The sequence below is a fragment of the Oryzias latipes genome, chromosome 22 (genome assembly GCF_002234675.1).
Source record: "Oryzias latipes chromosome 22, ASM223467v1".
Lineage (NCBI taxonomy): Eukaryota > Metazoa > Chordata > Actinopteri > Beloniformes > Adrianichthyidae > Oryzias > Oryzias latipes.
The window spans coordinates 1,868,800-1,889,041 of record NC_019880.2 but is presented as its reverse complement, the minus strand read 5'-3'; the positions used below and the strand labels follow the sequence as shown (position 1 = coordinate 1,889,041).

General features: G+C 44.8%; 3 protein-coding genes across 5 annotated transcripts; 2 read left to right on the top strand and 1 right to left on the bottom strand.

Moving 5' to 3' along the window:
- Positions 1-814: 814 nt before the first annotated feature.
- arg2 (arginase 2) lies at positions 815-6,591 on the top strand. Its single transcript, XM_004082093.4, has 8 exons — positions 815-1,031; positions 1,107-1,179; positions 3,460-3,634; positions 3,776-3,935; positions 4,024-4,118; positions 4,198-4,302; positions 5,706-5,842; positions 5,921-6,591. Exons 1-8 carry the CDS (start codon positions 918-920, stop codon positions 6,109-6,111), a joined length of 1,050 nt encoding a protein of 349 aa, XP_004082141.1. The 5' UTR covers positions 815-917; the 3' UTR covers positions 6,112-6,591.
- A 789-nt stretch (positions 6,592-7,380) lies between these two features.
- vti1b (vesicle transport through interaction with t-SNAREs 1B) lies at positions 7,381-11,861 on the bottom strand. 2 transcript variants are annotated; one of them, XM_023951705.1, is made up of 6 exons: positions 11,551-11,861; positions 10,504-10,625; positions 9,548-9,745; positions 9,300-9,473; positions 8,656-8,717; positions 7,381-8,129 (listed from the first exon to the last, which is right to left on the bottom strand). In XM_023951705.1, the coding sequence occupies exons 2-6, from the start codon at positions 10,600-10,602 to the stop codon at positions 8,036-8,038; spliced, it is 627 nt and encodes a 208-aa protein (XP_023807473.1). In that variant the 5' UTR covers positions 10,603-10,625; positions 11,551-11,861; the 3' UTR covers positions 7,381-8,035. The 2 variants fall into 2 exon arrangements, with proteins under 2 accessions (XP_023807473.1, XP_023807472.1); XM_023951704.1 differs by having other exon boundaries at positions 10,504-10,562; positions 11,551-11,855.
- Positions 11,862-12,879: 1,018 nt separating this feature from the next.
- On the top strand, positions 12,880-19,178 carry LOC101164605 (retinol dehydrogenase 12). Of its 2 annotated transcripts, none has more exons than XM_011490072.3 (7): positions 12,880-13,109; positions 13,586-13,701; positions 14,882-15,037; positions 15,119-15,223; positions 16,852-17,061; positions 17,137-17,326; positions 18,390-19,178. In XM_011490072.3, exons 1-7 carry the CDS (start codon positions 12,895-12,897, stop codon positions 18,490-18,492), a joined length of 1,095 nt encoding a protein of 364 aa, XP_011488374.1. In that variant the 5' UTR covers positions 12,880-12,894; the 3' UTR covers positions 18,493-19,178. The 2 variants fall into 2 exon arrangements, with proteins under 2 accessions (XP_011488374.1, XP_004082140.2); XM_004082092.4 differs by having other exon boundaries at positions 13,583-13,701.
- The last annotated feature ends 1,064 nt before the right edge of the window (positions 19,179-20,242 follow it).

Here is a 20,242-nt window from a genome sequence, read left to right as displayed (position 1 = left end):
TTTCAGCAGCTAGAATTATGAGGAATAATTCAACACAAACACTAAAACCTATTTTTAAAGTAATTTATTTTGTATTTTTGTCTTTGATGAGTGTTACACAATCAGTGCTTTAATATGTTTTCAGACTCTGTTCTGCCAGCAGCTACAGGAATGACACAAATACAGTAAACTAAGTTTGTGATTCAACCCCATGTGTGTGTTTGTGTCTTTGTGTGTGAGTGTAGTGTGTGAGTATTTGAGCGCATGCGTTTGTTTTTTTGTGCGAGGTTATGCAAGTTTGTTGATAGGTTTGACTGTATCCCTGAGTGTGCGTGAGTTTGTGTGTTTCTGTGCGTGAACTTGAGTGTGTATTTGCTTCTGTGTGTGTGTTTGAGGTTTCGTGAGTGTGTTCAAGTGTGTGTCTGTTTTTAAGTGGGTGTGAGGTGGTGTGTGTGTAAGTGTTTGTGTGTATGTTGGTGTCGGTGGTTGTCTATTTTGGTGTGCGTTCAGGTGTTAGTGTGTGTTTGGGTATATTAGGGTGTGTAGGTGTGTTAATGTGTGTGTGTGTGTGTGTGTGTGTGTTGGTGTGTGTGTCTGTTCTGCTTTGGTCGGGATTGACACCTGCTGAACACCTTATGTGGAATTTTCCACTTGTGTAGCTTCACGCGCGCCGGTACCGCTTTCTTTCCTTCGGGGCCATTGGGCCCCGAACGGTTGACAGGCCACGCCCACAACGCGAACCCACCTCTTCGGCCGCTCCCATTGGCCCGCTCGAAGGTGTGTCACGGGTTTCCGGGCTCCCGGAAGCGCGCGCCGCGTCGCTCATGAATATTCAGCGGAGACGCGCCGGATAAGAGCCCCCCCCTGCGCCTGCGCCGACCCAGACCGGCGGCGCAACTCCCGTCTGGGCTTTCATCAGAATCCTCCCGCGGGTGAAGATGGCTCTGAGAGGACCGTTCTCCCGAATCCTCAGGTCCAAACTGGGGAAGTGCTCCCAGCAGACCAGAGCGGAGTCTGTGGCGGTTCTGGGAGCCCCGTTCTGCAGGGGACAGGTAGGACTTTATCCGCTCCGCACCAGAACTGAACTAGATTCGGAACCAGTTCTAAAAGTGTCTTTTTGATGGCAGAAAAGAGGAGGAGTGGAGCACGGACCCAAAGTCATCCGGGATGCGGGGCTCGTCGAGAGGCTGTCCAGTTTGGGTGAGTGCCGGGCGGGCGCGCGTGAGGCTGCGGGAACAGCCGGTGCCGCGTTGTTGCGTAACGCGGAGTGGGTGGAGGTGGCACCCTGGCACCACCTTAAAGCCTTCCGCCGGTTACATCACGGAAAACGGCACAAATAGATCCGTCTTCCGGGATCTTCTTCCAGGTTTGATCGGATTAAAACCAAAACCGGCGTCTCGTGCGGCACCGTCGGTGACGCGGCGGCCGGCAGGCGGGTTCGGAGCCACATGTCGGTTTTTTCCCGCTGCATGTGAGCTGTCATTCCCCCCTCCTGTCTGCGGTAAAAGCCCCCCCAGACAGATGATATTTTCAGCCTATAGAGTTGGATTAGAAAAATTATGAAATCCTTTTTTGGTAACAGACTAAATCCATTTTTGTAACATTTTGTCTTTGATGTGGCTTGAAAAAAAAAAGACAAAGACTAAACAGAAGATGCGTTACTCTCTGTCGATTTGAAATACTTTGATCTGGTTTGGTAACGACCCGCGTGCGTCTGGATGAAGCTTTACGCGCAGTCTGTCAGTGACACAGAAAACTCTCGGCTCTGATTCCATCCTGCGGTCGCGGCGGGCCTGAGCCGCAGAGACGCGGCCTCGAGCCTGAAAGAGGACACCTCAGTCGGAAAGTTCCTCCTCCGTCACGGAGCAGTACAGTAACAGGTACAGGCAGATGAGGGAGGAAGCGGGTCTGACAGAGGTCCCATCACAGGGATGCCTTCCTGAAGGTCACGTGGAGGTCACGGATGAACGCGGGACTTTCTTAGAAGACTGATGAAAAGAACATTTAAGCGGCTTTTCCTGTAAATGACACATCAGGACGTCCGTGACGTCACAAGCAGGTAATCCTGCGGTTTGTCATCAGCTGTAAACATCCACTGTTACACAACAGAGCCCTCCCTCCACACACCCCTTTACTTTAAGAGACATCCAGCCTTCCTGTTGTTACCCCTCCAGAGGCATCAGAACAGGCTTCTGCCCCCAAACACTTTACCAAGTTTATATTTAAAAAACGAAACTTTCCTGCATCAAAACAATAATGAAAGAGTTTAGGCTGAGTTTTAAATTATTTATTATGTTTTCTAGGTAATAAAACTATTTTTTACATGAGTTGTGAGTCTAACCAAACAAATATGAAACTTTTATCAATACAGTTATGATTTTTTTTACATTAAAATTGACGATTTTGCTTTAAAAAATTAAGAAATTTGTGGATTTAATGAATGAATTTTTAAAACAACTTTTCATCACACTTGATTTTTATTAATTAGAAAAAAAAGAAGAAATAACGTCTATGATACTGTTTTGGACCTGTCAAATCTATTTTAAATATGTTTGAAAATATATATATTATATATCTGAAAAGCACCTGGGTGTTTAATCCAATTTATTTCCTTTGACAACATAACTTTATTTATGTTTGTTCTTTGCATTCTTAGAAATTAAAAGTTAGTTGTTGTGTTGGAGTCGAAATAAAGGGTAATAATATGTTTGGCCGTCTTTATTGGCTAAAACTATGTCTGTTTGTTGTTTTTTCTTCTACTTAACTCATGGAAAATCCAACAACCATTTTCTTCAGTTCTTTAAAGTTGATTAAAAAATTTGGTTTTTGTTTGTTCTTTTTTTAAAACGGCAATTAACAGGAGCAGAAAATAAAAATAAGAACCAAAAAAGGAAAAAAAAATGACATTAAACAAAAAAAGGCCAAATTTGACCTCATGGGTTATCCAGGGTAAAAAGCTAATCTGTTAAAATTATAATAAACTACAGTTTCATGAAATCCCAGAATTTTCACAGATTCTTAAAACAAAAATCTCTCAGATTACCCAACAGATTAACACACAGTTTCCTGATCATGGGCTATCGTGAGGACAACACTCAGAGTCTCCTGCTATCGTTGCAAGAGATGCTTCATGTTGCATCAACACGCTATTCCTGTCCTAAACCCCCACCCCCACCCCCCATCTGCCCCGAGGCACATAACCTGGTAAATTTTCGGTTGAATTTGTAGATTAACAGCCTTGCCTCCCTCCCCGCCGGCCCGCCTGCTCTGGCTGGAACCTGAGCTGCTGCAGGAGTGGAGTGGAAAGTGCTTGGTCTTCAAAGCCGCTCTGGCATCCAGTGACTCATCAGTCGGGCCAGACGAATCCCGGCTGAGTCATGCTGCAGGAACTTTAGGGGCTGCAGAAAGTGCAGAGGCTGCAGGAGCTTCAAACCTCGGTGGATTGTGGTTGTTCATGGCGGTGTCCGTCTTTGTCCTCAGATTACTCCGTGCACGACTTTGGCGACCTCAACTTCCCCCCCGTGGAGAAGGACGAGCCCTACATGGGTGTGAAGTTCCCCCGAACCGTCGGCGCAGCAAACAAGATGCTGTCGGGGGCGGTGAGCAGAGCCGTGGGCGCCGGACACAGGCTGGTCTTGCTGGGGGGCGATCACAGGTGACTGCGAGCATCCCGGTCCTGCAGCCTGACGGGGTTCCGGCTGATGGTTCCACCATGCGTGCCGAGTTTGGCCCGCTCAGCGTCTGCACTGATGGGAAGACGGAGGGTATTTATAAGACGGCTCCTCTCCTTTCACAGCCTCGCCATCGGCTCAGTGAGCGGCCACGCTCGCCAGTGTCCCGACCTGTGTCTCATCTGGGTCGACGCCCACGCAGACATCAACACGCCGATGTGCTCGCCATCGGGAAACCTCCACGGACAGCCTGTGGCGTTCATGCTCAAAGAGCTGCAAGACAAGGCGAGTGTCGGGCGTGGACGTGGCGGCAGACGTGCAGCTGAGGGCCACCCTTTTCTGTAGGATGACCTTCTCTCGCCTGTCCTTCCAGATGCCCAGTATTCCCGGGTTCTCGTGGATGAAGCCCTTCCTCTCCTCGAGGGACCTGGTGTACGTGGGACTGCGGGACGTCGACCGCGGAGAGCAGTAGGTTCACGCATCTCCTGATCCACCTCTGCCAGTTTTCTGTCACCCTTCTAGAACAAACGTCTGTTCTCTGCTGCAGCCTCATTTTGAAGAATCTTGGCATCCAGTACTTCACCATGAGGGACATCGACAGACTGGGCATCCAGAGGGTCATGGAGGTCGCTCTGGACCATCTTCTGGGAAGGTATCCCAGTTTGTCAGAATAACCCGTCTTGCTCCCGTACTTTCTTTCTAAAACCGCGTTCTCAATCCTCATTTTATTTCTTTAGTCAAAGTCATTCAATCAGATGCCTCAATAAGAGTAGGGGGGGGGCCTGCTGGCCCCCACGTCCAACCTTCAACATGTTTGTCAGATTTAGTGTTGTGGCCTCTTAACAAGCTCACTCCTGATTGGCTATAGTGGTTGTCATAGAAACAACGGTTGTGTCCGAATTCCCACCCTAACCCCTAAAAAACTATTAAGTAGCGCCCTGAACTTTAAAAGCAATTCAGACGCCACGCCCACTACTTGTTTTTAAATTAATTTTATTAACGGCGGATATGACGTCATCGATTTCACAAAGTTAAAATCTAATTGATGTGAGCGACTATTTATGAGTCCACTGTCTTCAGAAGATGAAAACGTTGATGGTTTTTTTAAAAAAATACATTTAAATACATTTTTTGGGCAAAAACTGTTCCGACGCAATGCATTGTGGTCTATATTCGCCGATTTAGTGAGCTTACTTTTTTTTTTTAAACAAATATTGCACACAAGAAATACAAGACTCCACAATGTGTGCAAAAGACAATTTTCACGTTCGCCAGGAAAACAAACAAAAATAAAAAAAACATAATAATAATGTTAAACAGGTTAAGCAAAAAATAAATAATAATAAAGGCAAAGGAATCTGTTATAGTTTCAACAGAGACCATGTTTGAACTCTTCTAACAGCTTTTTTGTTAGTGGAGGATTTTATCCTGTTTATATACAGAACCTTTTCTTTCTGGAAAACGTAAAATACTGTTTTTTTGTTAGCATATTTACACTTGTGTATAAAGTATTTAGCCATAATAATATGTAAATTAACTACATATTTTCTCTGCATTAAGTCTCCCTTGTGTAAAATATCAATAAAATAATATGTTCATAGAATAATCTAGATGAGTTCTTAAAAAATGTATCAGATCTTTCCAGGATCCAGTGAGCATCCATTCACACTGGTTTTTTGCAGAGGCTTCTGGGAAATTTCTAGGGCACTGGATTTTGGAATTGTAGATTGGGACAGCACTAGAACATGCAGAACGTGCTATATAGTGCACTATGTAGGGGTTAGGGTGGGAATTCGGACACAAGCAGCGACGACGTCCGGCTCCAACATGGCGGCGTCCGTATTTTGAAAAAAATGGCGCCTGATTTGACCTCATGTGATTGGTAAACCATTTCCTATGGATGACGTCACACTCTCTCACCCCAGTTCTCTTATAGCCAATGGCTGTTAGTCTGTGATGTCATAGACTTCTACAAATCTGATTGGCTGGGAGGAGAAAAAGGTTCTTAGATGGCGACAGCAGGGATGAAGACGCTGTTCTCACCTTCCTCTGCAGGAAACAGCGACCCATCCACCTGAGCTTTGACATCGACGCCTTTGACCCGTCTCTGGCCCCCGCCACGGGAACGCCGGTGAACGGAGGCCTCACTTACAGAGAAGGAATCTACATCACAGAGGAGATCCACAACACAGGTACGGATCCTGGAGCTCCGCCCATCAGTGCCTCTGTTTTCTGTCCGGCGCCTCACCTTTCATCTCATGGACGCGCAGGTCTGCTGTCGGCCATCGACATGGTGGAGGTGAACCCCACCCTGGGCGCCAGCAGCGAGGCAGTGGAAGCCACCGCCTCTTTAGCCGTGGACGTCATCGCGTCGTCGCTGGGACAGACGAGGGAGGGCGCTCACGCCTCCATCAGCGTGATCCCCGCCGTGAAAAGCGACACGGAGCAGCTCTGCCTATGAAGCAAACCCAGAACCTTGGATCGAATCCTGACCATTCCACGCTTCTCCTGTCTACACTGTTGTTCTGGAGGTCCAGTGAATCCATGAATCCACGAGATGTTTGTGCTGCAAAGAGAGACTGAATAATTTAAAAAACCACTGCACCTTTTGAGGCCGCTGCTGCTCTAAAAGAGGCCATTCTTATTTATTTGTTAGCGTGTTACGAAGCGTGTGTCACGTGTGGGACTGATCTGCAGGGCATCAAAAAGATTCATATGATGAAAAGTGGACTTTAATAGCAGCGCCGTTTCTCAGAACACTCTTCTGGACCATGTGTGGTTACGGTTTTCGTTACGTTTTATTTACTAAAAAAGGCGCTTTAGAAATCATCTGGTCACGAATAGTGCTGCTTTAACGCTCGTTTGTCTGTTTTATGGCGACTGATAATCGTGTTACAAAGAGCCTCTACTTTGGTCTTCCATAAATGTGATTTCATTTTTGTTTGTTTGCACTCGTCTCTCTTTTTCCCTTTCAGTTTGCTGCTAGAATGAGACTCAGAGGATCGTCACTGATGGGAATGGTCCACATACTTCCTTAAAATCCAGCTAAGGATCAGTTTAGAAGCACTTTAGCATCATTTACTATGAGAAAATAAGTTAATATCTATGATAAGCAAACATTTTGAGCATCAATAAATTCAGAAGATTACGCAGCAAACAAAAAAATGTTGCTTCAACTGAATCTGTTCCAGCTAAAGCGGCCTAGAGAAAAGATTAAGGAGGAAATGATCCTTTTAAAAAACCAAACTTCCAGCTGAAAATGCAGAAGGCGACAGCGGGAAGGAATGACCAGCGTCAGTCAGGAGGACAAGGGCCTGCTGGAAAAAGAACACATAAAAAACGGAGAGAAGAGATGGAATCTGCTCATTCAGGGCTTTGACAGCAAGATGTTGGTTTTTCAATGAGATGCTCCAAGAGGCCAAAAGTGACGAGAAATAACGTGTTCTACATTCATTTCCTAACTCCTGCAGTGCATCTTAATGATAAAAGGCAGAAATAATGGTTGTAAAGTTAGTCTTTTTAAAGGGCCTTTATCCTGTAAAATCCACTTTTAAGTGTTTTACGATGTTTTTCCTCACAGAAAACCCCAAAGCGGTTATTTTGATCCTTTCACGCATTTCTGAGTATTCTTCTAAAAACCTGAGCGCCACCCACACGGAGCGAAAGGCGGAGCCTCCAAGATCGAGTCTTATTTCCAGGTAGAATGAATATTTCATTAAAATACGTGTTCTTTAGTGTGCCAAAGGTCATTTATTGTCACATGGATGTAGTTTACACAGAAAAGCTTCAGAAAAGCAGGATATAGGCCATCTAAATTGGAAATATCTTCCTTTGGGGAACAGCCTCTAGTGGTCAATTGAGGAACTGCAACAGTTGATTTTTCCACATCTTTTGAGGAGGAATATTCTGGTTTTTCCACAGCAACGTTCTTTAGATATAACACCAAACAGATGAGTAGCAGGTTAGCTTTAATGGAGCCAACTAAGCACTGAACAGGAAGTGGTGTTATTTATGTGTAGGTAAAGGAAATGGCATACCGTATAGATTAGGTCCTCGTTTTACATTTAGAGCAAAAGAAAATTTGGCCACATGTGTAAGAGGTCAGAAATACTTCTCAGGGTTATTTCTACTACTGTGAGCGTTCTGGCTTCATCTCAGGCCTTCAAAGCCAAACAGAGAAATTTCTTGACCTCGAAACCTTTGACCCCGTGACCTTCAGAAAACCCCTGGCAAGAGCAAACGTCCCTCTGAGGAGCTTCTGTGAGGTCAAAGGAGGTGCTTCTCTAGTCAGACGTCTTCAGGAAGGGCCTGGTCTCAGAGCGGACTCGCTCACACCAACAGGATTATTGCTACAGGGCAGAAGCTCCTCCTCTCCAGACGCTCCCTCACTTCCGGAAGAACTTCAGGTAGATCACGGCGCCCAGGATGGCGAGCTCCATTAGAATGATGACAGCCAGGAGCAGCTTGTTTGTCATGAGCCTGCAGGACAGAGAGGAAGACCCTCCTCATCATCGGTGGATTTAAGCGTTTATTTGATTATTGTATATGCGAACTGGTCTAAGTGACTCCTCCTCCCTGGCGTTCCAAACAGGAAGTGCCCGCGGCCTCTAAGACGCCAAAATCCCATAAACTTCTACAGCTGTTGACATTCCCGGGGCGGACACTCTACCACGCGTGACCTTCTTGTGTTATGAGCAGTTCTTGCTTTACCCATAATACTCTGCTTCAATAAAACGATTGTCCTCGCTCCGCTGAGAGTGAACACGCCCTCGTTCTCAGACGTTCAGGTGTGCTTCCACACCTGAGGGCTGTCTGAGGGAGACTTTTTATAGTCTGGATCCAAAGCCTGTTCTTCTTCCTGTTCTCCAACTCTTGACTGTGTTCATGTTTATGTGCTTTTATGTTTTTTTAAAGTACTGTACATAAATGCTGGGCACAAAGGGGGCGTGGCCCTTTTGACTGACACGTGACCCTTTGAATCAACCCGAGTGGTGGGTGAGCTTACCGCCGAGACATGGCCCGCAGAACTTTCCTACTTCGACTCAGGTTCTCTCCCGTGTTCACCAACTGAACAGAGGAAGAAACGAAACGAGTGACGCGGGAGAAGGAAAGGAGGAGGAGGAGGAGGAGGAGGAGGAGGAGGAAGAGGAAGAGGAAGAGGAAGAGGAGGAGGAAGAGAAGGAGAAGGAGGAAAGGAGGAGGAGGAGGAAAGGAGGAGGAGGAACACGAGGAGGAGGAAGAAGAGAAGGAGGAGGAGAAGGAGGAAAGGAGGAGGAGGAGGAAAGGAGGAGGAGGAGGAAAGGAGGAGGAGGAACACGAGGAGGAGGAGGACAAAGAGGAGGAGGAGAAGGAAAGGAGGAGAAGGAAAGGAGGAGGAGGAAAGGAGGAGGAGGAGGAGGAGGAGGAGGAGGAAGAGGAAGAGGAGGAGGAAGAGGAAGAGAAGGAGAAGGAGGAAAGGAGGAGGAGGAGGAAAGGAGGAGGAGGAACACGAGGAGGAGGAAGAAGAGGAGGACAAAGAGGAGGAGGAGAAGGAAAGGAGGAGGAGGAAAGGAGCAGGAGGACAAAGAGGAGGAGGAGAAGGAAAGGAGGAGAAGGAAAGGAGGAGGAGGAAAGGAGGAGGAGGAAAGGAGGAGGAGGCGGCGGCCTCACTCTGTCTCTGGTTCGGTCCAGCTGCTCCCTCTGCCCCCCCAGCTCTTCGATGATGTCTGTACCGATCTGCTCCGTCTCCACGGCGATGCGCTGGCTGCGCTCGATGCTCTGCGTGGCGTTGTTCAGGTAGTCCGTCCCCTGAAGCAGCAGCGACCTCTGCGACTGCAGGTGTGTCTGCACCCCCCAGGGACAAACAGGAAGTCAGGAGGTTTCCAGAACACCTGTGAGGCGTGAAGGTCCACACTCACACTCTGCTGGTTCTCGGGTGAATAGAGGCCCTGGCGGTCGCCGTGAGACGTCAGGGGGGCGGGGCCGAAGCCGGGAGCAAAGGTTTTCATGTCCCTCTGCAGTTTGCCGATGTCTCTGCGGTACAGACGCAGCTTGGTGCTCATGGCGTTTCTGTAGGACGCCGGCGCCGCACGGAGCTCGTCCTCCATGCCCTGCAACTGTGAGAGAAAATCCAAGTCCATTTGATCAAAAAGATGGATTTTAGCGTCTGAAACGACTATAGAAACGCCGACAAGGTTCAAGAAAAATGGAATTATTAACTCTTCAGTTAAAAAAGAAATTACACCTGAGACATGGCAACCATTAATGGATTATTTCTATAGACAAGTCAACCTCTACTTGAACATTTAATTGTAAAATCTGCAGGGTATTTGTTTGTTTTGTTGTTCTTTGCTTTTCTTTTTTTTGGTATTGTTTGCTGTAAAAAATAAAAATAAAAAAGAGGGGAAAAAACAATAAAACATTTTTTTCTTTTATTTCAAATGAATGAAAAGAACAAAAAGAAATTTAAAATAGAAAACTAAACTTAAAGCTGCATGCAAACCATGTAACCATAATCACACTGTTCATTTCAAATAAATGTAAAAACAGTATGAAAAAAAGAAATTAAAGGTTAATCAGCTGATAAACGCACAATGACTTCATGTGAAACTAGAAGCTCGTTTTCCCTCCAACAGGAAGAGATGAACAAAATTTGATCAAATATTCTTATTTTTGTGTGTGAAACGCAACCAAATATTTGAACTTTGACTTCAAGTCTTCGCTGGTTCTTGACTGTAGCACCAAAAACCCCAGTTTGATTTTTTCAAAGCCTTTTTTAAAAATTAATATTTAATAATGAATGTGCCATCTGTTGTGTTTAACCGCAAAATGACTCCATGAATGTGAGCCGTCAGGAAGGAGGACATCTGCTTACCACCTCCTCAGCCTCTCCCTGCCGCTCATCGAAGCTCCTCACCAGCCTCTTCCTCTCCTCTGCAGACCAGAGCACACAGGTTACAGAGGCTCCTTCCATCCATCCATCCTTTCAAACACCCACTGCCATGAAAACGATGGGGGACATGTATAACATGTAGCTTATAACTGCCTTTCTGAGTAATTCTTTATTCAAATCGTTGTGAATCGGGAGCGGACGGAAAAAAAAGCAGTTTGAAAAACGTATATTTGCGATGTGTTGCACCTGTAACGTCAGGTTGAGGGTGTGAGAGGCTGTAAGCAGGAGAGCGTGTAAACAGACGGGTGACGGGAAGTGGGGGTGGGCTTACTCCTGCCGACAGTCCCGCCCACAACTCTGACGCAAATTTCTAACAAACTGCTGTCCTAGAAAACGACACAGCTTCTTGGCTAAATAAAAAAAAACATGATCATAATTTAAGACGACTTTGGAAATAGATCAAAAGATGATCAGAGTGAGATTTTGTTAGTTTTATTCATTCATAACCCAGGAGACGTACAGTAAATAATAAAGACCATTACCTTGTACATCAATTATAAACACCAGAGGGATAAATATACAAAAATAAAGTTATATGAAATGACAAACCTGAGCAAAATGACAAGTATGAATTGCTTCTTTGTTTGTATTGGGGGAAATGGATTGTTAGTAAAATCTAATTTAAGTCGATCAATCAAAACAATTGGGAGCTTTATTGCTAAATTTAGTTTTGTGAATAAAATACTTAGTAAAATCAGGAGATTCGTTAAATCAAATTAAGACGAATGTTTATTATCATAATTAATGAAACCAAATAAGATGTTTTTTCCATGCAAGTCCCAAAAAATATGCATCAACAACGTTTCCTCAAATGAAAACAGAAAGAACAGTTTTTCTGTTTTTAGCCTTTGCATAAACTGATTTGTTGGATGAAACCTATGAATGATCTTGAATGAAACCTCTTTCACTTTGTTTTTTAGTGAGATTTTAAGAACACAATGAGCAACAAAGAACATGATCCTCGTTTACCTCCGTGACATTTCGCGGCTCTGTCAGGAATTAACTTCAGCTCCTCGTACAAAGATCTGTAGATTTCCTGCAACTTCTCGAATTCCTCCGACGACATTTCTCAGGGATCAACCCGGATAGTTCCTCCTGAATACAGTTATTATTGCTCCTCCTGAATATAGATATATTCAAGAGTCTTAAAAGGTTTTTTTGTAGGTGGAAAGGTTAAGATAATCTGTTTGTTTTGCTTCCTTCATCATCAGAACCCGGGATTCTTCCGCATGATGGTCCTCGTGACCAAAAGGACTAAAATTCCGTAAAAGAATGAAATAATCGGTTGTGTTTTACACATTTAAAAATTAAAATAGTGTTAAAGATACCATTTTAAATTTATTTTTTATGAACTGTATCACACAATATTGCTTATCGGAATTTTAAAAGGGAAAAGAGTAAAGATTTCTAGTCAGGCAGTTAAATAGACACCTAACATTGGCTCCAGGGGAAATTGGGAAGTGTAGTTTATTGATTTCGTTAAACAGAAGAGTTCTAAATTGAATCTTTAGTTACAAGAAAGAAAATGTTTTGATTTAAATTTATGTGTACAATTAAAATTAAATTAGATGCGATTTCTATAATTCAATTTTTGCAACTGATTCAAATAGGCCTACTGGTATATGTGTTACTCAACTTACTATTATTTTAATAAATAAAAGGATATTTGTAAAAATAAAATAAAACCTTCACTACAAATTGAGTTTTTGTGCTGAAAATGCATTTTTAGTTTTTAAAAAGTTAATATTATTTGAATGTTTTATCTTATTTTGTTCGAGGACAACGTATAATAATGCAATAGATATTCTAAATAAATGTTATACAGAAATAACCAGAGGCAGCTTTCAGTTTTATGAAGTGATAACGGCAACTTAAATGGTAATTGATTCTAGTGATAATAATAATAATTGTTCAAATGATAATAAATCATATAAATGTATATACATTTATTTAAATTTTTTTTGCAAAATATAAGGCTGTGGGAGGATTTAGATTTAGCTGTTGTGTTTATATGTTTTTGTCTTTTTTTCCAATTTCTTTTACAAAATTCAATCTACAATAATTGACATTTTTCCATGTTTTACTTCGAATTCTGGCATTACATTTCTTAAATTAAACTATAGTTTTGTATTCCTTTATAATGAACCGTTTCTCACTCATCCTTTACGATTTTTCTTACTGTTTTTTAAACACATTTAGTTTGTATATATATCTTTTGGCATTCATTCTAATCTTTCCTGCTGCTACGTGAAATTAAAAAACAACATTTTTTTTGTATTTGACCTCCAATGTAAAGGACTACAAAACACAACAATGACTACAATCCCACAATCCTTTGCACGTGCGCTCTCGGTGCCGCTGCGCCCCTCCAGCCCTGACATCAGCTGCTCAGCCCCGCTCTGCCCACACATCCCTGACGTCCGGCCGGAGGCAGAGGCCCGTGGAAGCGCTCAGATGTGGGTCTTGGTGATCATCGCGGGGATCGGGGTGGTGACGCTGCTGCTGCTGCTGTTCGCTCCGCACATACGGTGAGCTGCAGCGGGGACCCGCTGTCCCCCCATCGCGGTACCTGCACTGCTGTGACGTCATCAGCACGGAGGCTGGCTTTGCTTTTTAACCCCAGAGGTGTTTATTTGAGTCAGCCGCTTTGATTTCGGTGTGAGTTTTGTCTCAAATCCGCTAAACGGTGACGGAATTTTGAGTGAATCAGAAAAACGTTTGAGCACCGGGATGAGGCGGCCGCCTTCCGTCTGAGCTGCTCGGGCCTATCAGGTGCCCGCACGTGGGAGGAGTCCAATTAATATGCGTAAGCGGAGCGGGGCCATTGGGTGCGGGGCGGGCCCGTTCGGTGGCGTGGGTCGCTCGACCCGACGATCCGCGCCGTTCCGCCAAGTTTGTCCATGAATAATTAACCCGTGTGGCTCAGAGAAATCACTCGTTCAGACGGAAACCGTGCCGTGCCGCTCCGGGTTGGGTTAAAACAGCTGTCTCTGTTGAACAGAAGATATGCAGCTGGAGCCGCGTGCAGGACCGCGAGCCGCCTGGACGGGAAGACGGTACTCATCACCGGAGCCAACACCGGCATCGGGAAGGAGACCGCGCTGGACCTGGCCCTGAGAGGTGAGTAGGGTCCGAGGAGACCCGGGTGCTGTCCAAGTCCTATTAGTGGTCTCACTGCATCAACATGTCACCCCTCACAATCCAAAGAAAGTGTCTATGACCAGACCGTGGATTCAGACCCACAACCTCCCAGTCTCAGGGCAGACACTACACTGGTGGTACATTTAATTTAACCAGATTACCTCATTTCAGACAAAACTCTTGATTTTACATCATTTTATGGGAGGGGGGGACAAACATCTCAGCCAGTTCACCTCAAGACCAGACCAAAGGAATATCAGCCTCTACAGGCCTCGGGTAGCTACCGTTGACTCATGGGCCTCTGTCATGGGTGGAAGGGTGATGATTTCACAAATTGCAAATCCATTTTCAATTTGACAAGAATCTGGTTTATTTCCTGAGTTCGTCATCGGGTCTTATGTTCTCCAACGGATCCTCAAGTCAAAGCTTGGGTTTTTCCCAATTCATCGAGTCAAAGCTCAGGGCTTCTTCCCAACTTCTTCAGTTAAAACTCGGGTTTTCTCTAAGACTCCCCAAGTCAAAGCTCAGATCGTCTCTTCGACCACACGAGTCAAAGCTCAGATCGTCTCTTCGACCACACGAGTCAAAGCTCAGATCTTCTCTTCGACCACACGAGTCAAAGCTCAGGTCTTCTCTGACTCTTCGAGTTAAAGCTTGGGTCTTCTCCCCAATTCCTCAAATCAAAGCTCATGTCCTTTCAGCAACTCTTTGAGTCAAAGCTCTGGTCTTTCCTCCAATAAATTGACTCAAAGCTAAGGTATTTCTGCCCAAGTCATCGAGTCCAAGCTCATGTCTTCTGTCCGACTCCTGGAGTCTAGACTTAGGTCTTCTCTCTGACTCCTCATATTAAAGCTCAGGTTTTTTCCCCAAGTCCTCAAGTCAAAGCTTGAGCAAAGACCCAAAGCACAGCAGAGTGTTCAAACTCTCTGGTGGGACTTGAAAGAAACAGGTCATGAACAAAATCTTCAATAAAGAATCAATTTGTAACAGCAGCTACTTTAGATTCTAGCAAAGAGGTTTTAGAAGCTCGTGGTTCATTTAGATTCTCACATACGGATTCCTGAGTCCACATCGCAGTCAAATCAGTTCATCTAAAGCTGGAACTCTACACAGAATGGGTTTTTGTCTCCTTACCGTGTCGGTTTTGCTGGTCTCTCAGGAGCTCGGGTCATCATGGCGTGCCGAGACACAGAAAAGGGCGAAGAGGCGGCAGCCAGTATACGAGCCGAGTGCCCCAAGGCTCAGGTGGAGGTTCGAGAGCTGGACTTGGCGGACACCTGCTCCATCCGAGCATTCGCTCAGAAATTCCTCAGAGGTGACTCAGGGGGAACTGTTCTCCATCCAAACAGCAGAACCTGAAGGTCTGGAGCTTCTTCTGTCCTCCGTTCCTTTGCAGAAGTCCACCAGCTCCACATCCTCATCAACAACGCCGGCGTGATGATGTGCCCCTACACGAAAACGGTCGACGGCTTTGAGATGCACATCGGAGTCAATCATCTGGGTATGGCGCCACAGACATACTTTAAAAAAGTGATCATCATCTCCTGTAGCGGTTTGGCACCGAAGGAGAAGATTGTTTTCACTCCTTTCTTGCTGAGCCTTTGAGCAAAAAGGTAATTGTCAAAAAAATAATTTCAACAGACTGTACCTGGTACTTGGTGAACACCGTGAACAGTACTACTATGTCAGGAATGTAGGTGTAGTCACAACAAACCCGTTGCCAAGGAAATCCAAAAGTTGACTTTTGCAGACTCTTCTAAAACTTACAGACGTGTTCGTCGCCTCCTATGGAGCTAAAACCAACAGAGAAGCTGCCATTGTGAAAACTGTCTGCTGTCAGAGTCCTGTCCAAATTCAACGACTCCTTCAAATGCGGCCAACAAAGACGGCCTTCTTTTTTCCAGATTTCAAGGGGCGTGAACAAATTCGAGGGCCGCGGCCTTCCCGGTTGACGTTGGCCGGGTCTTTCGTCCAGCAGGTAGGCTGGATATTAACGGCTGTAAAATTTGGACGAGTCTAGACCAATCGTTGACCAATCCAGGGATTTTCTGACAACAATGGCGGAATGGGAGGCGGGACCCCGGAGTTGGAGATAATTACACCTTTTTATAATTACACCTCCAAGATTAAAAGTTGGATCAAATAAACCAGGAACATTTTGAGCTCCATGCCTGGTTCACGGTTGCTAGGCGACAGGACATTCGCCGATGGAACGCCTGGCATTATCTAAAGGCTACACTCGTCCAAATTCACAGCCGTCAACAACCGGCCGCTGAAGGGTGCAGCCCTCGAATTTGGAAACAGCCTTAGTGCTTTTGAATCTTTACTGTGACGATAAATCCCATAAAGTAGGCGTGCCTCAACGCCTTTAACTCCGCCCACATGGATGCGCACACTGCAGCCAGGGGCTTCTCGACCACGGTGGCAAATGCAGAAGGGGGAGAGTAAGGGGGGGCGTGTAGCAGCCGCTCAGCTAGAGAGGGCAGGTCAAAGGGTGGTGGGGAGGGCGGGGGCAGGTAGCGCCTACGGGCCACACAACACTGCTAGCTGCTGTAATTTTTACCATAAAATTTTATTTTAGTGCTTTGAACCTATACGTTTAAATGTAAAAAAAATTGTGTTTTAGGCTTAAATATTTGAGGACATTTTTACGTGTCAGTCAAAAAAAAAAAAAAAGTCAACATATTTTATACCAAACATGCAAATTCTGTCCCGTAGATTTTCTCATTGTACAAACCTTCTAAATTGTTACCATGGAAACAGTCAGGTTTACCAATAATTTATCAGAGAGCAAAACTGATTAAATTGACTTAATTATAACTAAATGTGTTATGTTGATCCTCCATAATTTTCTTTTGCATCAGATTTTTCGCAGCTGTGGACAAAAGCTAGCATTCTTGCAGTTTCAAAGTTGCCATGGCAACTTTCCAATAGAGACATTGTTGTGAGAATGATGGTAAAGCTTTGGTTTGATCTAATTTCTTGAGTTTTTAAGCAACAAGGGAAAAAGCAGTGTTATAAAAATCAAACATGAGAAAACTCAGACGCCCCCTTGTGGTGAGGTTTGGTATGACGCCACATGCTTCTGATCCAAAAGAGTAACAGAACAGCCTGCTGAATCACCTGCAGGCCACTTCCTGCTGACGTACCTGTTGGTCGGGTTGCTGAAGCGCAGCGCACCGGCCCGCATTGTGGTCGTCTCCTCTCTGGCGCACAACTTCGGCTGGATCCGATTCCACGACCTCCACAGCCAGGGCAGCTACAACAGCGGGCTGGCTTACTGCCAAAGCAAACTGGCCAACGTGCTGTTTGCCAGAGAGTTGGCTCGCAGACTCAACGGTACGGACGGCGGCACCAGCACAATGCCACACCAACAAGCAGAGATGTGGGGATGAAACCCTTCTGCTCCCTCAGGCACAGACGTGACCGTGAACTCAGTCCACCCGGGGACGGTGAACTCCGACCTGACCAGGCACTCGACCATCATGACCATCCTGTTCTCCGTCTTCTCCGTGTTCCTGAAGACTCCGCGGGAAGGAGCCCAGACCAGCATTTACTGCGCCACGGCAGAGGAGCTGCACTCCATCTCTGGGAAGCATTTCAGGTAACGAAAGCCATCGGGGGGTCCAACGAGTCCACAGCAGAGCGGTTCTGGGAGACATAAAACTGGTCCCAGTGCAGCTGCTGTGAGTCAGTATAGACACATAAAAGCCATTAGATAATCTGTGCTCCTTTATTATTTAAAACATCACTTCAGCCCCTGTGTTTCTGGGAAAACCTGCAAAAAGATCCGACACTTCAAACCGAAACCACAAAAGGTGTGAGGCAGTTTCGGGCGGTGGGGGGTGGGGGTGGGGGGTGGGGTGTCAGTTCCTTGGTTGGGGGTCTTCTCCACCTTCCCAAGTTCTTCTGGGACCCAAAAACTGTAGAAAACAACCTTCTCAGACTGATGGATCTCTGTTTTTGAAGGGGTTGGATCCCACTTTCTCCACATTGTCAGGGACGTCCCGACCTCCGGCTCCAACCAGATGAGGTCAAATGAGCTGCCATCTTTGGCGATTATGGACGCGGCCATGTTGGAGCCAGACGTCCTCAGTGAGCAGTGATTGGTCCGAGTCAGTCTGAGTCTAAGTTGCTATGACAACCAATCAGGTATAAGCTTGTTGGAAGGCCGACCCCTATAACTTGACGGCGTGCTACTCAACGTTGGGGGCAGCAGGCTCCACCTACTTTTATTGAGGCTTTCGATTGATCAGTTTATAATTTGGACTTCAGAAAAATGACCATGAAAAAGGGAGGACTGTTAAGAACATGTTTAAAGAAAAAAGGTATCAGGTCCAGAATGGTTCTTCTGACCAATAGAATGACAGTAAGAGCTTTTTATTTCTCTGTAGACGTCTATGGGATTTTAAGGGTACTTCCTGTTTGGAACGCCAGGGTGGAGGGGCCTCAGTCCAGTTTGATGTACAGTCAACCGTTTCTCTCCAAATCTGAATTTTCTAGTCTCTTTACCCACTTGGTTCAGTAATTGCTGCACTTTTGAAAATTGACTTTAAATAGAGTTATTCCGTTTTCAAATGTTTTAAATATGCTTTAAGTGCCCACATACAAACAAAAGAGTGTTGATGAAGAACAGCAGGAACCCTCATCCTCTTCCTCTCGTGCAGTGACTGCTCCCCGGCCTTCGTGGCCCCTCAGGGACGGAGCTCGGAGACGGCGAGGAAGCTGTGGGATGTCAGCTGTGAGCAACTCGGCATCGAGTGGGACTGACTGGACGCCGAGCCGCCGGCCCCCTCCCTCCAATTCCCCTCCTATCTATAATTTATCGATTTGCTTTGGCTGATTTTGAGCGTTAAGACGTCGTCAGGTTTAGTGTTAAGAGCTACGGTCATGTGAAGTCTCGTGAAAAACTGGATTAACCCGAGTGCGTCGGTGCTCAGCGACTGGTCCTCCAACCAAAACCACTCACCCTTACGATCACATGAACTCAGATACTTTCTAGACTCTATTTTTGTGAGAAAACAGGCAAAAAAGCAGCTTTCTGCACTGGAACGCTGAAGCAGACGGACAGGTCAATGCAGGGTAAAAGACCAGCATTTATTTCCAGTATTAGTTCTACGTTTTTTTGTATTATTTCCTGTAAAAAGTCTTGATGTTGGAGCCAGCGTTAAAAAAAAAAAAAGGGATCTTAGTGATTCTAAACATCATCAGCGTCGGTTTGAGCTGCTGACCGAGAAGTTTTATATTCGTAGCCGTTTAGGTCAGAACCGCGTCCCGCGTGTCTCCATTTCAGTCGGCGCAGCGCCCCCCGCTGGTTCCAGGAGGAACTTTTCTGGATTGACGTAGGAAAAATCGCCAAGAGTTTTTTTACAAACATGCCTTTTACAACACGAGCATTCATGATAAGAGTTGAATGTTTACATTGTATGTAAATAAAAAGCAAATCTTACTATTGAGGTGCTGGTTTGTGTTTGGTGTATGTTGAAGCAGTGCAACATGAGAGTAAAGATGGGTTTCTTCACATATGTGTGATCTAAAGCAGCTGAACAACCCCTCATTACCACACTCCCATCTACGTGCCTTACCATGGGACCAGTTTTTCAGCAAACCTTCCCTCTGTTTTTAAATAGCTTTTTTGGGCTTTAAGTACAAAGTTTACAAATCTAAACATTTTGATTTAACAATTGGGGGGGGGGCTAAAGACATTTTGTTGATATTCCAAAGATTTCTCCCCAAATTTTGTTGCATTTTTTGGTCATTTTTAGAACCTGTATTGTTCACTAAAAATAAAAATGTCGCTAAACTTAACTTTGTTCAAACTAAGTTCAGAAAAGAAGATTTATCATTTCATTTTTCAGATTTAAACACAAATTAACAAAATACGTTAAAACATTTCACACGAGTAAAATAAAAAAAAGAGAATTTAGGATGAAAGATGTAAAATTAAGATTTCCAGTGTTTAAGCAGTGCAACATTAAATACTTTCTTTTTAATACTTTTGTTGATACCAAACAGCCCCACACCATCACACTGCCACCTAGATGAGCAACACTCAACACATTTTAATTAAATTGTTTAAAAAAAATAAAGAAAAAGCGAAAATTAAATGGACGTCTTTGCAGACATTTTGTTAATATTTCATAAATTGGTTGCTTACTTTTCTCTGCAACAAAACAGCAGCACTTCTTGTGCAGCGTGTTGAAGCTGCAATCATGCATCAGCAGATAAAAGTTGCATAGATTTATCATTTTATCCGTAAGATTTAAAAATAAATCTGCAAAGTACATAAAAGCTGAAAAATGTTACAGAAGTAAAACAGAAAAAATGGGAATTTGGGATAAAAGATGTAAACCTGACATTGTTGTGTTGCAGCAGTTGATGTGTTTTTGTTGTCTCAACTCAAAGCAGCTAAACAACCCCACATCATGACACTCTCACCTATGTGCTCTACCATGGAAGGCTTCCTTCTTTGTGTTGAAATAGCTTTGTTTGGGCATAAATTACAAATTTAATCACCTAA

Coding starts and splice junctions, on each gene's coding strand:
- LOC101164605 (XM_004082092.4), top strand. CDS start 12,895: ATGACTACAATCCCACAATCCTTTGCACGTGCGCTCTCGGTGCCGCTG. Junction 15,038..15,118: donor CGCTCAGAAATTCCTCAGAG/GTGACTCAGGGG, acceptor GTTCCTTTGCAG/AAGTCCACCAGCTCCACATC. Junction 17,327..18,389: donor ATCTCTGGGAAGCATTTCAG/GTAACGAAAGCC, acceptor CCTCTCGTGCAG/TGACTGCTCCCCGGCCTTCG.
- vti1b (XM_023951704.1), bottom strand. CDS start 11,647: ATGTCGTCGGAGGAATTCGAGAAGTTGCAGGAAATCTACAGATCTTTG. Junction 10,563..11,550: donor AGCCGCGAAATGTCACGGAG/GTAAACGAGGAT, acceptor TCTGGTCTGCAG/AGGAGAGGAAGAGGCTGGTG. Junction 8,130..8,655: donor CTGCGGGCCATGTCTCGGCG/GTAAGCTCACCC, acceptor TCTGTCCTGCAG/GCTCATGACAAACAAGCTGC.
- arg2 (XM_004082093.4), top strand. CDS start 918: ATGGCTCTGAGAGGACCGTTCTCCCGAATCCTCAGGTCCAAACTGGGG. Junction 1,032..1,106: donor CCCCGTTCTGCAGGGGACAG/GTAGGACTTTAT, acceptor TTTTGATGGCAG/AAAAGAGGAGGAGTGGAGCA. Junction 1,180..3,459: donor CGAGAGGCTGTCCAGTTTGG/GTGAGTGCCGGG, acceptor CTTTGTCCTCAG/ATTACTCCGTGCACGACTTT.